Source organism: Dunckerocampus dactyliophorus, chromosome 1, assembly GCF_027744805.1.
Source record: "Dunckerocampus dactyliophorus isolate RoL2022-P2 chromosome 1, RoL_Ddac_1.1, whole genome shotgun sequence".
Lineage (NCBI taxonomy): Eukaryota > Metazoa > Chordata > Actinopteri > Syngnathiformes > Syngnathidae > Dunckerocampus > Dunckerocampus dactyliophorus.
In genome coordinates this window covers 41,482,210-41,498,484 of record NC_072819.1, presented here as the reverse complement: position 1 = coordinate 41,498,484, position 16,275 = coordinate 41,482,210, and the positions used below count along the sequence as shown (strand labels likewise).

The window sequence follows — 16,275 nt, the reverse complement described above, 5'->3', positions numbered from 1 at the left end:
CAGTGGATAGAGTGACATGAGAAAGAGAGGAAGGGTGGAAGTAACTACAGTATATGTACGCTGTATGACATACTGCACAGACATGTTATATCGAAAGGAAAACGTTTACCAGTTCATTGCACATGATCAATTACACATTTAGATGATCAATACAGCCACAGTGTGGCTTCCCGCATGCGGAATAGTTGTCCACTGACAAAGGGTTTGTCCACCATGATGACTGCTCAGGATCCTTTGTCAATAAACTTCCTCTAAAGAGGGAACAGGCTCTGGCGTCTGTTGTGGATCTCCCTGGGAAATTGGTCCATTACGAGGAAGTCCGTCCCCTGCAGCCCTTGGCCTCTGGTCCTCACCTGTTCCTCCTTCTTCTTTTGTCCGTGTCCGCTGGGAGTTTGCTGCTGCTCCATGAAAGCCTTCATGGATTCCTCGGGGTCATCCTCTGTTTTCTCCGGGATTGCCGTGAAGGCTAGACAACTAGATTTAGCCTTGATATACTTTGGCGGATGTTTTGATAACTTTGATTGTTTGAAGGCATTGTGTTCCGTTTGCCTGTCTTACACGCATAAGACTGGCGAGTACAATCTTGTGAGACGACAGAATCACGTCATAGCATCAAGTCCAAGGTTTTTTCACCTTCACTGAAGATGTGATTGTTGCCTAAGGCAACGAGGTCAACACAGACACCACCTTCGTGTTTTGCCATGAGTTATTTCTTGAATTCAATAGTGTTTCAATAGCGTTTCTCACCTCCACCCTACTTTTCTTTCTATCACGGCTGCAAAATAACCCAAAATAGAGTAAATAAAAATTGCAAATGCCAGCATTTTGATAAAGAAGGTGAAAAACACTATTGAATTTATGAAATAACTCATGGCAAAACACGAAGGTGATGTCCTGAGTCATCCCTTAGATTTGTCATTTATATGTATTTAGAATTGCTGTATACATGTGAAATTATACTTGTAAAACCATAAAAAAGGGGTTTGTGTTGACATTTTAGAGACTTGTAGCAAAAAAACTACAGAGTCAACCGCTCATGACATCTGTGACGGGCGACTGACAGCTGACTTCCGCTTCCTGTTTCCATGTGTTAGCAAGCTAATAGGCTGCTAAAAGGATGTTTTCTGATAAAAATGTAGAACACAATTGGAATCATGCAGTGTATTAATAACATGACACGACGTGTGTCATATTGTACGCTAATCGGAAAATGTAAGCAAACCGAGGCAAAATGTTTGCTGTATATTAGTGCTGTACAACGTTAACCGAAAAACATGCTCACTGGTGGGTTATTTCGAGGAACACTTACTACACATGTTAGTAAAGGGGTACTATGTACCAGGTGGGACACCTACCTTGACAAGTTCGCTCATTGGTCAGCAGTTTATAGCCTTTCTTGCAGCTGCACTCAAAGCTGCCCACTGTGTTCCGACACACATGGTCGCAACCCCCGTTGTTGAGACGGCACTCGTCAATGTCTGCGAGAGGGAAACCATCAACAGGAGAATGAAACTTATAGAAATTGGACAAAAACTCGCAATAAGAGATTTCTGTAGCCCTATGAAGATTTATCTTGTTACCTAGTAATGCATCCTGCGACATTGACGGTTGCATATTTGGTTGTCTGTTGTTAGAAAAAACACATGCTGCAGAGAGGCCTGACAATGAGTTGTCAAACATAAAAAAAAAATCCAGCCTTCGTTACCATTAAAAATGACCATTAAAATAACAGGGTTACCAGACTCTTTTCCCCCAAACAAAGTATCTGGCTGGGATATGAAAAACAGCCGGGAGTCATAGTCTGCATTTTATCTACTCATTGAACTTTGAAAACAACACTTTAGCTCAGTCCACATGCACCTTTCCACTCTGCAGTAACTTGTGTTTCTGTTTTAGGTCCATCTTCCTGCAAGGTACTGTATGATTGCTCCATCATAGGCTGGCTTGTCAGTTGCTTTTTATCCAGCCATTGGCCTGTCGCATGTCAGTCCTTATATCAGCACCACTACAACCCAATCCGTAACTACATTGAACATGCAGATTGTTTCAATCCATGGCCAGAAAAATGAATAGCAATTGTTGGATTTAGTGACCAAGCACAACATTTTAACTGAAAGTTAAGGGCCATGAATGCATCCAAGTTAAATATCATATTTTAGTACATTCATCTATCTCATCTGGGTTTAAGCAGAAAATCTTCCGGCTCAAAGCCACATGTATCAGGCTTTAATGGGACTTCCAAATCCCCATTAGCCATCTCCTTCTGATTAGTGAGTGCTTTATTTCTGAAGCCAGCACCCAATCGATATATCATGTGTCCGTTCCCGCCTGAGATGGTGTTCTGCCTTGGCACTCATTCGGGTCAATCCTGAATCATCAACAAATGAGCCATCAGTCTCTAGTGGAAGTTGTCATCATCTGGTGAAATAACTGTATCCGAAATGGAACAAAAGAGTCACATGCTGTCCTTTTTCCATTCTGTTTTCCGTTCTTCAGTAGTGACCGGCGGGCAGCAAGCCAATGTCCTCCCGCGCCAGTGCTGCCTGCGTTTATTTTCCTGTTCTTTCCTCTCAAAACCAAACTAATACCAGAAAATGGAGTTGTTAGTGGGCTATTGCAGGCTGTAGGAAGCAGAATGATTTCAAGCCCTGCTTTTTTTGGACACTGTGTCTTCTCTCTGTCTTTCAGTAGAGTATTTGTTTCCTCAGTATCCTGATATTTTTGCTTATTTTATTATATTACAGTTAATATAAATAGGACCATCAGGCTGCCTGAGTTGAGGGAGTTTCTGAACAGGAAGGCTGGTAATCAGTGGTAGGCCGTCAGGGCCAGCAAAGCCTTCTCTGCTGGCCTAAACACCATCAGAAGCACTGACCTACATTTACAACTTAAATGGTAGTATTTGTTCCATAAAAATGTATTCCCAACAGTATATTATCTTCATTTTGCAGTGTGTCTTTTTGCTGCACTGCTCCCAGTAGTTTATGTGTATGTTAAATGTTTTTGTCCAATCAGATTTCATCTTCTATGTGTTGCCATGTCAATTTAATCTGCTCGGGGCCTTCAGAATCAGGATTGCTGGCCAGTCACTTAAACACTATTAGTAATGGGGCTGTTTTTTTAACCAATCGAATTTCAGATTGGCCTCACAGCCCTACAATTACATTTTTCTCTCCCTTGATTAGTTGATGTCTTAGAGCCTATGCCTGGTCACTCAAGGTTACCAGTGTGGTTGACCGGATGATTACATGAACAGCGCAGCACTTAATTGATCTTGTTCCGGCACAAAGAAGGGAGACAGACGGGTGTTGTTCATCATTCTGTGTGAGTTATATGATCAAATAAGTGATTTTTTTATACATATTTTATATGTAAATCAGCCTGGGAAAGGGTTCGTTCACAGAGAAGTCTTCAAGACCAGTGTTGACAAATGTGATGTGTTTTATTTAATTTCAAAAATGTTTGTTATTAGATAAACATTGATTCTGAACTGCTCCAGATTATGTTGTAGTGCAGAGGTGTGGAGATTGGTGTTGTTTAGAGAAGATAAAGTGTTAACTGGATTTGTTGCTTTAGTAATAATAGTATTCATTCCCAATACTGTAATGCCCCACATTGTTATATTGTGTTTTTGTATGTTATTGATGGTTTGTATAATTGTCACGTGATAGTGGTGGTATTAAGAGGTGGACTGGGTCGCTTAAGTCCCCAATGAAGGCCCAGGTACCAAATGCACCCCGCACTACTGCTGGTAACATGACAAAAATGTTAAAAATACCAAAAATAGTCCACTGGAAAGTGTATGGTGTGATTGTTCAAACAACCATAGTTCAGATCAGAAATGATCACGTGTTTGATGAGGCAGTAACAACTCATGTAAAAATAGTATGAAGACACCAGGCAATGACACGACAAAAAAGGGGCAGAGGGGCCTTGCTCAACCCCTTTTTAAAAATGAATGAATGAATGAATTAATTAGAAGCTGTGTCTCAATACTTTGCCCATATAGCAGTACCTGGCCTTGTACTTGACTGAGACTTGCTACAAATGTAATGGTACTGTTTGTCCTTGCGGTGTTCATTACTGTGATGAATCAAATGCAGATGAAAATTTGTTGCAATGAGTCTCAATGTAACATGGAGAGGGTGAGGAGAAACGGAAGACACGTGCGATAGTTCACCTTTGCAGGTCTTGCGATCCGGCTGCAGTGTGAAGCCGACGGGACAGCTGCAGCGAACACCTGTCACTGAATCGTGACAAGTGCTATCACAGCCACCGTTGTTCACCGCACACGTCTCTGCAGGGAGACAGACAAAGCCCATCAAAAATCAACTGTGCTCTAACCTACTTATGTCTCCAGGCCCACTGTTAGATTCAAATATTTTGTTTGTGTGTTGAACAAAAGAAAAGAAGAAGCACAGAAGAGGTTTTAGTTGTACACAGAAACCCAGAAACGAAAGGAGAAGATGCTGAATGATGATACTGAACAGATACTGGTTAATAATAACACTAGTTACGATTAATACTAATAAAGAAGACATGCTCTAAGATCACTGCTGTTATGATTAGGTGTAAACACAGCCCAAGTGAGTTTTATGGGGTTTCTGAGTTGGCTTCTGTTTTTTTTTTTTTTTTTGATTGACCCTTATTGTTCCTTGAATGCAACAAAATCTCACAGGCATCTGAGGGGACAAAATAGCAATTTCAACTAGCTCTCTGCTGTGTGGCTAGACTGATTAGAAAAAGAAAAAGGCAGGCAGGGTTTCATCTTCCAGAGACAAGAAAGAGACAAATTTCACAGAGCTTTTAAGCAACCGTGTAGAAAAACGTTTTGTGCTACTTTTCAGCCAACCTAAAGTAAGTCAATAACAACACAGTCATTAAATAAGTGCTCTCTGACTTTTACTTAATTTGATGTAACTCCTCATCCACTCAGCTCTTCACTGTAGGATATCGGCTGGCAGCGGTTCTAAAATGAAGGGTGAAAAAAAGGAGGGCTTGGAGAAGGCCTCACTTTGGCGAGCTAACAAGTGGTGCTTAAGTGAGAACACAGCTGCATCAGTTTCTTTTTTCCGACCTTTTTATAGCTAATCAGTATCACACTGGAGCAACAGCTACATCTTCTTCACTTGAAGAAAAAAAAAAACACAGCCTCCAGCAGCAACCACAACAAAACGCTGTCGAGGGCAAATAAAAAATCTACACGCCTGAACTGATACATCCACCAAAACAGGTGCTTGGCGTGATGTCATTTAATGTTTAATAGCAGTCTCATAGACAACAGATCCAAACAGTGCATGTTGTTGCTGAAGGCTGAACATGACGCACTAATATATCAGGTACATGATACATAAAATAAACACCTGATGCCACTCATTGAACATTCCAATCGCTATTATGAAAATGTGGGTTGCCATGGGTTACATGTTAGTAGCAGCATATTGCAGCTTTCTGGGCCGCTAACCCACTTTGCAAATGCGTGCACGTTGCGGCCATTATTTATGTTTCGCTGGTAATGTTTTAGAAAACCAGCAGACGCATTTTTTACTCATGTTTTCAGGTTAAGACAAAAGTAATGGGTGAAGACGGCCACAAGCTACTATCCATTTTATAGTTAACATTCAAAAAACCTTGCAACGGTTTTATGCAAATGAGTTTACCATGTTTGCACACATGTAATTAACAGGATTTTGCAGCAATCCTGTCCTATAATGCTGCTTTCATTTCAGCCTGTGCTTGCTGTCAAATCCTTTGGCACCTTAAGGCACTTTAGAGGCTTAATTTACTTTGTGATGTGCTGACAATACTTGGTCAAGTGTGGTATCTGGCAGAGCACTCTGTCTCTCATCTTTTGCTGGGGAACGACAGCTCAACGTAACGGTGTGCAACCTGATTCCAGTTAATGCCGCGGCCCCCAACCGTAGGCCTGAGTGTGCAGCGCTGTGGCTTCGCATAATTGCAAAGTGTGAGCAGAGACAGTTGGCAGACAAGACGATAAAACAGTGTCAGGACATGCCTCACAAAACGCTTAGGCAGCCATCTCAACCAAGTGTAATGAACATGTGCTAAGAGAGAAAAGAAGCATTTCTGACATTATGGTTTAGTGAAGACAGGCGAAAGGCACCCGCTCTGGAATGTGAAGGGCTTTGTGAGTTTTGGCTGCAGATCAGCCGCATCACCAGGATGGGACCTGCAATTAACAGCGGGCAGATTTTTTAAAACTATTTCTCGATATGATGCGTTTGGTCTGAAGCTGCAGTTTATCTCCCACGCGATCCTCTTTTTTGACAGAAGCCACAGGATTTCTAGCTTATGAGCTTACATAAAATGTATAGTGGTACCTCGATTTTGTTATTAATTTGTTCCAAAATGTTCACCAAAAATTTCAACGTACAAAACTGAGCAACTTTGCCATAGAAAAAAGTTAAAATGCAATTAAATAGTGCCATATTTATTTGAAACATATTATGTCAACAAAAGTCATTTAAAAAATCATAACCATTTAAAGGAAGACAAGTTACTTCCTCCTTTCAAAAATAGTGTTTTCATTGCCAATAGAAGCAAATTTTCAGAGACCCTTATTTTGTTAGATGCCATCTGACGGGATTTAACATGCTTTATTGTGAAGGCCAGAAGTATGCTGGTTGTGTTTGGCCTCTTGATGGCTGTGTGTTGAGAATGAGACAAAGCTGTGTGCTAAGAAAAAAAATGTCTCTCAAGCTTCATGGTTGTCGACCTTTTGTCGTGTTGAGCTTGTACAACCTCAGCGGTCTTGGTTACACATACAGTAAATGGTTCCACACCCGACTGTGATAAGTGAATTTCCACGAAGTAGGATTTGCTATGTATAAATCAAATATTTTCATAGTTGGAGCATAAAAACCCTGTTTACAACCTTCTAAATACCGTATTTAACATTATTAGAGCCTCTAGACATGAACTAACACCGCTACAGTCACCTAATACCACTCGTATTGCCCAATATAATAGACATAATAAGAGTAGTTGTGTGTGTTGTGTTCCCTAGAGAATCTGAGTGGCGGGCAGACAGGAAGGGGCATTGGTGATTCAGAGTTTTAGCATGCTTAAGCAGCAACAATAGCCCATGTTTTTATTCGGGATTATTACTACACCTTAGGGATATAACGATTCGTTTTAATAACAATTCGATTCGTACCACGATTTGTGGTTGCTGATACGATTCAAGGACGGTTCATTTATAACGATACGATCTGAAGCGATTCAGTAACTTTAAATCAATTCAGTAACTTTTTAGACAAAAATTCAACCAGTCTGACTGTGAAATAAATACCTGGATACTGGACAGTGCAGGTTAAGTTTCCTAGATTCCCATTGTTTTTGTTGTAAGGGAATCGGTATAAATGAATATGGATATAAACAAACAAGTAAACAACAATTAATGACAAATGCATTCACATTTTATTTGAATAAAGTGCAACCAACACTTCAGGTTGAATTAACACTTAATGAATTAACAAGTTGAATTAAATCAAGTCTGTGATTAATTCTGTCTAATAAAACATGAACTTTAATTTGATACCTCATTCACTTCTGTACCGCAAGTATTAAAGAAGTTAGAGCAAATTTCACACCGGGGAATAGAGCCTTTGGTTTCCATTGCTTTAACATTGGGTCAAGACAAAAGCTGTCATCGAGCCACGGACCAAGTACAACCGTCCTACAAAATATATAATAACTTAGGCTGTGACATTTGTTTTAAAAGTCAACAAGTACAAAAATTTACATTTTTTGATAATCAAAAAATCCAGGGAAAAAAAATCAAGTGTAATTTCATTTAGGCCTCACTACACACGCCATACTACAAATTGCATGTAAACTGTAATTCCAGGGAAAAATTAACATATTTCACACCATCAGATTTTAACAAAATTTCATCTGCAGATAGATATTAAATGAATTTATATCCTATATACCTTTTATCTTGTCCTGAAGTTCCGACCCATGAGTTTGAAAGGCTTAAAGTTGGACTTAACACGAGTGACTGGATGTGGTCCAACACTATATAAATATAAAGTATATAAGTGTAAATACAGTTTAAAGCGTGGCAATGACATCACAGGCAGACTGAATAGAGCGCAGAGTCCGAGGTGTAGGCCGGCTAAAGTCACTCTTTACAGGACAAAACCTCACGAACTTGTGGTCTTTAGAGAGGACGTGTCGGCTCTGTTTATTCAATGTGCCAACCACACTGCAACCCTTGGCAACCACAACAGTCGCCTTTACATGACGTCATCCGTGCGCCCCACTCTACAGGCATGACTAATCTACTTGCGCCAAATCATACTGTTACACGAGTTTAACGTCTCATTAAAAGTGATAAAAAAACACGCATCCATAAAGCCTGCCCTGCTTAAATGCAATGCTTCATTTCCTAGTATCGATTCAATGGATTGATTACCTTTTAAATGATGTTACATCAATATACCTCATCCTGAATGGAAGCTTTGCTTTAGTTGTATCTTACAAATATAAATCAATGCATCGATGTATCGATGAATCGTTACACCCCTACTACACATCATTCTCAACGTCTTTGAATGCGTCTTCTGAATGCCTTGTATTTTTTATTTTAGTTCATTTAGCCATTTGTATGCTTGAAAATGCTTAATTTAAGCAAAATATGTCAAATTTGCTTCAATATGCATATTTTTTGGTTGATAATGGGCTGTTTAACCACAAAACAGCATCATTTTTTAATTAATACATTTTTGAAAAACCGTCAGAGGGAAGCCATGAAATTTGAACCGTGAAGTGGTGAGAGAGAACTGTTTACAGTGTTCTCTCGTTTATCGCAGGGAATAGGTTCCCAAAATAGTCCGCTATAAGTGAAATCTGTGAAGTAGCCAACTTTATTTGTTTTCAATTATTATACTGTATATGTTTTAAGGCTGTAAAACCCCTCACCATACACTTCATACGCTTTTTTCTGATAGGCATTAACACTTTCTCACATTTTAAAACCTCTCAAAGTTCAAATTTTGCTTGAATTTTAATGATCAATCTTCTAGGTTGGATACAAGAAACTGCTAAGTGACTCATGCGTATTCACTCCTCTGACCATGCCTCGTCCTGAAGCCGTTCGGCTGTAGCGTTTTTGTATCCTTGTTAAAACATATTGCTCCTGCCGTCGTCCTCCTCCTCATCCTACTCCTTGAACCGAACATTAATTTAGCTTAGCTTCTTCTTCTTCTATTGTTTATTGGGGTTTAGGAAGCAGCTCACACAGTTAGCGAGTTTGCTATAGCGACTATTGACCACAACAGGAAACGGCAGAAAGGAGATTGATTGACAATGATCTACAGCCAATCAGGACGCAGAATACAATAGACGGGTTCTCCCTTAACCAATAAGGACTGTTGTGGCTCTATATTTAGCCGGCTATTGTCTACTGTGGGTTCCTAATATGCTCGAACAGGCACCTAAACACATACTGAGACAAGGTGGGGCCGCACACATCTTCAACTGTCACATGATTATACAACATCCTCTACTGGTAGCAGTAGTAAATACAATAACAGACACATACAACAGAGCACCGATAAATCGCTATAATACACCACATGGACACAGAACATAATGCGCATTTCATACGCTGTAAAAATATGCAAAATTGCACAAAAAATCAGCGAATCCGCGAAAGGTGAACCGAGATGTTTGGAGCGCATCACCACTTCCCACCAATATCATTATCGGCACAAAAACAGATATCTAATAAACAATACATTTTTATGCCAATATCGGCCTATAATACATACCTATTTAATGTCACTTTTACTTTTATTTAAGACTCTTGCTGGGAAGACAGAGAAGTGTGGAGGAGGGGAGGTGAGACTTCACGCCAACTTTTCAATATCTTCAATGTTGTTTGTTGATCTGTTTCATTAACACCTTTACACCTTTCGCAATATTATCTTCCTTGATTTCTTATTTCTTTGACAGGATGGAATTTATTGTTAATGCGGCAAACGGAGCAGTTTGTGTGAAATTCTCATTGGAGTTGGCCAAATGACTGTGCCTTACAGGATACTGTAGTATTGTGCCAACGAAGTATCACGACATTTGGTGTTGGGTATGTGAACCAAGATGGCCAAATAAGCAAAGCTCAGAGTAGTCCGTCCACATCTTTATTAATGGCACAAAATTTAACGTACCAAAGAGTAAAATACAACAGCTTGTTACAGGCGATATTGTACCATTACTAAGAGGGTGTACCGGAACGAAGGAATGTTCGAAAACCTCCTAAGTGTTAATAAGGAACCTCAATGCAACTTGTCATTGCTTGTTTAAACGCTACCACAAACAAACTTTGTGCTTCGTAAAAAAGTACAAGTCAACTTGGCTTGTGTTTTTCCTGCTAGAAAAAAACTTTATTGTGTTTGCTCAGTTACCCAGAAGGCACAGCGGTTGTCTGACAAACACCTGAATAAATCTCTGATCTTTAGTTACAAAGCACACAATAAGAAATCAACTTCTGCCCAACAGCTTGCTGATGATCCCCTGAGGTGCAACTGTGGAGCAAAAGCACACTGTGACTCAAGCGTGCTACATTTACGCAAAAAACAGGATACTAAGTAGGGCTATTCCTCCTAATGTTTCTATTTTCATTCCAAAAATCTGAAACTAGGACACAAAATCCAGAAATAAATCAGACTGTTACATTATAGTGGAAACTCATTGTTCATCCAGCGGTAACAACTTAAAACATTGTTGTCTCACATTCCTACCTTGAGTAGGCTGCTCCTATGAGAGCCTCCTCCTGTGCCTCTTATGCCATATAATTAAATCATCATTCTCTTTGATCTGGCAAGCTTACCCACTCTTACTTTTATGAGTTTAGTTCTCTTATGTTTGCTGGAGTTGTTGACTTAAAACGTCTGAATTACATTTTTTACACTGTCCAAATGTAAACTGTCAATATTTTCCTCTGCCTCTTTCATCCCTATTTTTACCACATTGCCCTCGCTTTTCATTATTTATGACATAATCTTATTTGTCGGCAAGTCAAGTGGATTTACATGTAGAGATGATAGCTTTAAAATACATACACGACAATCTTAAGTATGTTTTGAATTTACCACATGCAAAAGGCCAAAATAGGACACATAAGTTGGGCCATATTTCATGTTGAACAGTTGCAGCCATTACAGTTGGAGGGAGATTGGTTAACCTTAATATACATAAATAGTTTCAGAGCCAAAGAAAGTGGGGCAGCCTGCAATTGCATGAACATTTTGTCTGTCGCATCTTTCAGGGTCCAATCAGATAAACAAGTGAAGACTTAACTACTAGGCTACTACTACTACTACCACTACTACTACTACTACTACAACTATTACTGCAGCCAATGTCTCTTAACGAAGTCTTATTTAGTCTTAAGTTGTGATTCTGAAATGCTGCTATGTCAGCATCCATGAAGATCTCATCCTTAAATAATGCTCATTGCTCATTTTCTATCAGGGGACATTGACAGGGGAACTTTGCTCCGATAAAAACAGTCCTTTTAGTTGCTTGTTTATTTACAACAGCAGCAATTTGGAGTTGGAAAACACATCTCAAAGTGCAGGTTTTTTGTCTAAACACTGAAAAAAGGTCAAACACACTCTCAAGTATGTCACATCCATTTATGAATGGTAGACCACAGGGCTGCTGTTGGATGCGCTTTGAGAATGACACAAATATGAATTTTCACAAAGTCTGATGCCTCAGTTTTTATGGTGGAAATTTGCATATACTCCAGAATGTTATGAAGAGTGATAAGATGAATGGCAAATAATTGCCAAGTCCCTTTTTGTCATGAAAATGAACTTAATCCGACAAAACAATTTCTACTGCATTTCAGCCCTGTCACAAAAGGACCAGCTGACATCATGTTAGTGATTCTGTGGTTAACATAGGTGACAAACACTTGAGATGACTCTGTCATCATGATTGAGTGAAAAGCGGAAGCTGCTTTAAAAGTGGGGGTGGTGCCTGAAATTGTGGATTTTCCTCTGTTAACCGTTACCTGCAAGGAAACGTGTAGTCATCATTGCTTAGCACAAAAGGGCTTTACAGGCCTTTTTAAGATATTGCTGCTAGTAAGACTGCACCTAAACCAACCATTTATCTGATCGTTAAGAACTTCAAGAAGAGGGGTTCAATTGTTCTGAAGAGGGCTTTAGGGCACCCAAGAAAGTCCAGCAAGCATCAGGACAGTCTTTGTTGTTTTTTGACTGTGCCCCGTTATTGGCTGGTGACCACTCTTTGGTGTACCCCACGCCTCACTCAAACTCAGCTGGCCTTCAGCTCTTGGAGAAGCGGTAAAAAATAAAAAGAATTGCAAACTGGCAGGTGAGTAAATGTGATGCTGCCATACAAAGTAAGTTCAATGCATATTACGTATGTTAAATACTGTCTTAATTCTGCTTCCACTGCTTCTCAGGAGAACCTGTGCGCTTCTGTAAACATGATTTTGTTCTATTTTTTTTCCAGCACCAATCATGGAGTCATGAATGGCTCCCTCACCAAAACTAATCGTCTGTGCTGGTGGTATTCAGGGAACACTAAGGCCAAGAGTTTAAAACAACGCAAGCTTCATTTCACTCAGATCACTCGTATCAAAACAAAGAAACAAATAAAACCGAGTCTTTAAAGCCATCACAGTTAAACCGATGAGTTTTTTGTGCTTGGCAAATCACCCTGACTGTGCAAACAAATCACATGAACCTCGAGTACGGAGATTTTAAAAGCTATTAATTACTGTATCTCTTTATATAGTTCCTACTGCTTGTTCTAGGAACCATGTTTGCAGCTGTGTTTTGAAAAGGTGCGGTTTGACACAGGCAGCAGTTGTTATTGACAGGACATTCACAGAAGAAAGAGGAAGTTATAAGAGGTCGAGGGTCATAGGGATGATGCCCCCGTGGGTGTGGAAGGGCCTGATCAGTGTCTGCAAGGTTAGCTTCCTCTACTCCCCACACCCACACAGCCCCGGAGAGAGGAGTTGGAGGAACACATATTTACCATTAGGGAACAGCTGTGGGGCTGCCTGGGACTGGACACTCCTCTCCCCTGCATGCACACGCACACCCACGCCCACACACACATTGCAAAAACACCACTTTAGTCCTGTGTTACACTTGCACTTTGCAGCATTCTTGTGTTTCATAAATCATCTGAGCTTCACAGTACGCATAAAGAGGTAACATGATGAGGAGGGATTATGTCTCCTGAGCTGCCTATTTATACAAGAGGTGAAAGTGACATGACAGAACAACATTAAGCATGTTGCAAATGCAAAAAAACTACCTATCACTGGCAACAAAAGCACACAAAAAAGTTGTGATTATTTGTCAAATCTTACAAGTAAACACATTTTTTGTTAAACTAAAAAATAAAAGGTGACATCTCAAGGCAAAAGTGTTACCTCACAGCATGCATCTGATGCAAATAAATTCTCCACGCGCTGCAGAAAAAGTGCAGTTTAGTTGTGGTTTGTGCCTGAGGTGAGCCTTGTGCTGGGAAGTGTGAGTACTGAGAGGGTGAACAGACAGAGCGAGGGTTGGTTAGTGCTGCAAGCTGAAAGACAGGGCGATTCGTGCCTGTGTTTTAAGGTCCTTATGGTCTTAAATGACTTGTTTTCATTATAATGCTGTCAACGCTGACATCTTCCGCAAAAACACAACAATTTTTAATTGGCTTTTAATTTGGTACATTGGAGGTGACAGTGGCCCACTCAGTTATATCTTAACACAGGGCAAAAGCTACAAAATACCATTTAACAGTTCAGTAAAGTCTCTTTTTGTCATTAATCCATTCTAAAAGGTCAGACAAAAACCGAATACATTTTTCCCATAAGAAATAATCCAATTAATCCGTTCCAGACACCCAAAGATATTAACACAAAGCACATTTTAGAGGGAATAATTACAGAAAGCAATGTGCAATTAAAGTGGGTTATTTTGCAGCCTTATGCAATAAAAAAGTCAATAAATAGTAATGAAACTATAAATATTTAATAATTTATTTTTTCATTCATTCATTTTCTATGCCGCTTGTCCATCACTAGGGTCACGGGGGTATGCTGGAGCCTATCCCAGCTGACTTCGGGCGAGTGGCGTGGAACACCCTGGACTGGTCACCAGCCAATCGCAGGGCACATCACGACAAACAACCATTCACACTCACATTCATACGTATGGACAATTTAGAATCACCAATTCACCTAACATTTATTATTTATTATTTATTATATATATATATATATATTGGTTATTTATTTATAATTATAGTAATATTATATATTATTTTTTATAAATTAAACAAAAAATGTGTAATAATGTATAATAACACATAAAAATCCTAAAATGCTAAATATATATTTATATATATATAAATCTTTATATATATATATATATTTATATATATATATATATATATATATACTCAATTAACAAAAAAAGCCTGTCTGAACACATATACGCAGTGCACTTTTGCATTTTAAAGGGGTAGTTCGGATGGGTCTTATTTTTTCAAGGAGACATTTTTGTCATGCAAATGTTTTACTCTTTCGAATGCATATTGTTTTGAGAAGCCAAACTCTTTACTTAAGTAACCCAAGCACCAGACCTGATCGCCGGAACAGGTTTAAATTAACAGGCACAATAACAATAACATAATCATAATCATAATAATAACAACACGGGCTACTGTTGTGGCCGTAATCCAGCTAAAACTCAAAAGCACACAAGCACTTATTTACTGTATGTCTTAAATGGTTTATTTTCTCTGATTATGTTTACAATACAGGGTGGGCCAAAAGTAGGAGTTACAGTTACTTTATTGTTAAGGTGACACAGATAATGAAGTAACTGTAACCCTACTTGTGGCCCACCCTGTATTGGGTAATGCAAAAGGTGACTGTATGGGTGTAATTTCATGTGTGGAGAGCTCTAATAATGTTAAAAACATATTTAGAAGATCGTAAATAGGTTTTCTATGCCATAACTAAAACACTAAAATATTCCATTTATAAAGAAGGAATCCTATTTTGCAGAAATTCACTTATCACGGTTGGGTCTGGAACCAATAAAAACAGCGATAAACGAGGGATTGCTGTACAGTGTCCCAATCATTATTCATTTGTCACAGACTCTGAGTCACCAAGGCCTGGATGCTTTGTTTGGCCACTCAATTCTGTGCAATAATGTGCAGAAAAAGAACTACTTTGTTAGTGTACTGCCATGCGATAATCGAAAAATATTTTTGGCAATATTTTTATTTTGACCCCTAAACAATAAGATGAATGTAGATTAGTCAACACTTCCTTCCACAAATTGAAACAAAAACTAAAACTTCTAAGTAAATTAATGATGGAAGTTTCATTCACGTTAACGTGTAGTTATGAAAACACACATGGAAAATAGACTGTAGTAGATTAGTTTTATGTTTACATTATCTTTTATGTTTACCGTATGTTTACTCTAAAACAACTACTGTTCCCGTGATGCTTAGAGTTTAGAACCAAAAAGTAGAAGACGATACTCTATCGCATGTTTTGATAGAAGTCTTATGCAGCAATCGTATTTTCCTCTGACAAATCTTAAGCAAGTTTAATCAAGTGTAGAATTACTACAGCTTCCGCTTGGAAATTAAAACGGCGGCAGCTGTTAAACTCCGCAAGCTTATTGTGTACTTCTGCCAAGAGTCAATCGCCACTGAGTAGGTTATGATTTACAGGCTGCTTATGCTGACAACATACTGTAACTAAAAATGACTGTTACATTTCCACTAAGCTTCTGCAAAGGTGTGGGAGGAGGTTGTTCCCTATTAAAATGAGACCTTGTGATTATTCATACATATAAAATCAATAATTACATGATAGAATAAGTGAAGTCATGGTAGAAGGCCAGTTTTGGTTGAAAAGTGACCCAAACCCGAATGCCCACAAAAGGTACCGGGTCCAAAACCGGTCTACACCTCAATGCATGCGCGTCCACTAATTGCCTCCACTATCCCAACATGCAACCTCCAGAAACAAGCATTGTTAGTAGCCCGGGGGAAAGGGCACATATGCCAGAATGAATGTGAAGACAACCTGAAATGAGAGCACAATGTGTTTATGTTATAGGCAATACGCATGTGTTCACATGCACGTGATATACGCATGCTGTGCTTTGTGTTTGTGAGGTTATTTGTATAACTTTCCATCTCTATTACAATGCATTCAGTCTCGTAAGTGTGTGTGTGTGTGTG

The 16,275-nt window shown here is 39.2% G+C and overlaps 1 protein-coding gene across 4 annotated transcripts in view; it reads right to left on the bottom strand.

The window, feature by feature from the left end:
• Positions 1-16,275, bottom strand: part of scube3 (signal peptide, CUB domain, EGF-like 3) — a 105,972-nt gene that overhangs the window by 20,562 nt on the left and 69,135 nt on the right. For 2 of the 4 annotated variants that reach the window (XM_054798063.1, XM_054798055.1), the window contains exons 7-9: positions 13,045-13,117; positions 4,181-4,297; positions 1,356-1,478 (exon numbers count right to left, since the gene is read on the bottom strand). In XM_054798063.1, the coding sequence (XP_054654038.1) occupies positions 1,356-1,478; positions 4,181-4,297; positions 13,045-13,117 (313 nt within the window). The remainder of the gene's footprint in view (positions 1-1,355; positions 1,479-4,180; positions 4,298-13,044; positions 13,118-16,275) is intronic. The other 2 variants (XM_054798072.1, XM_054798083.1) reach the window with 2 other exon arrangements.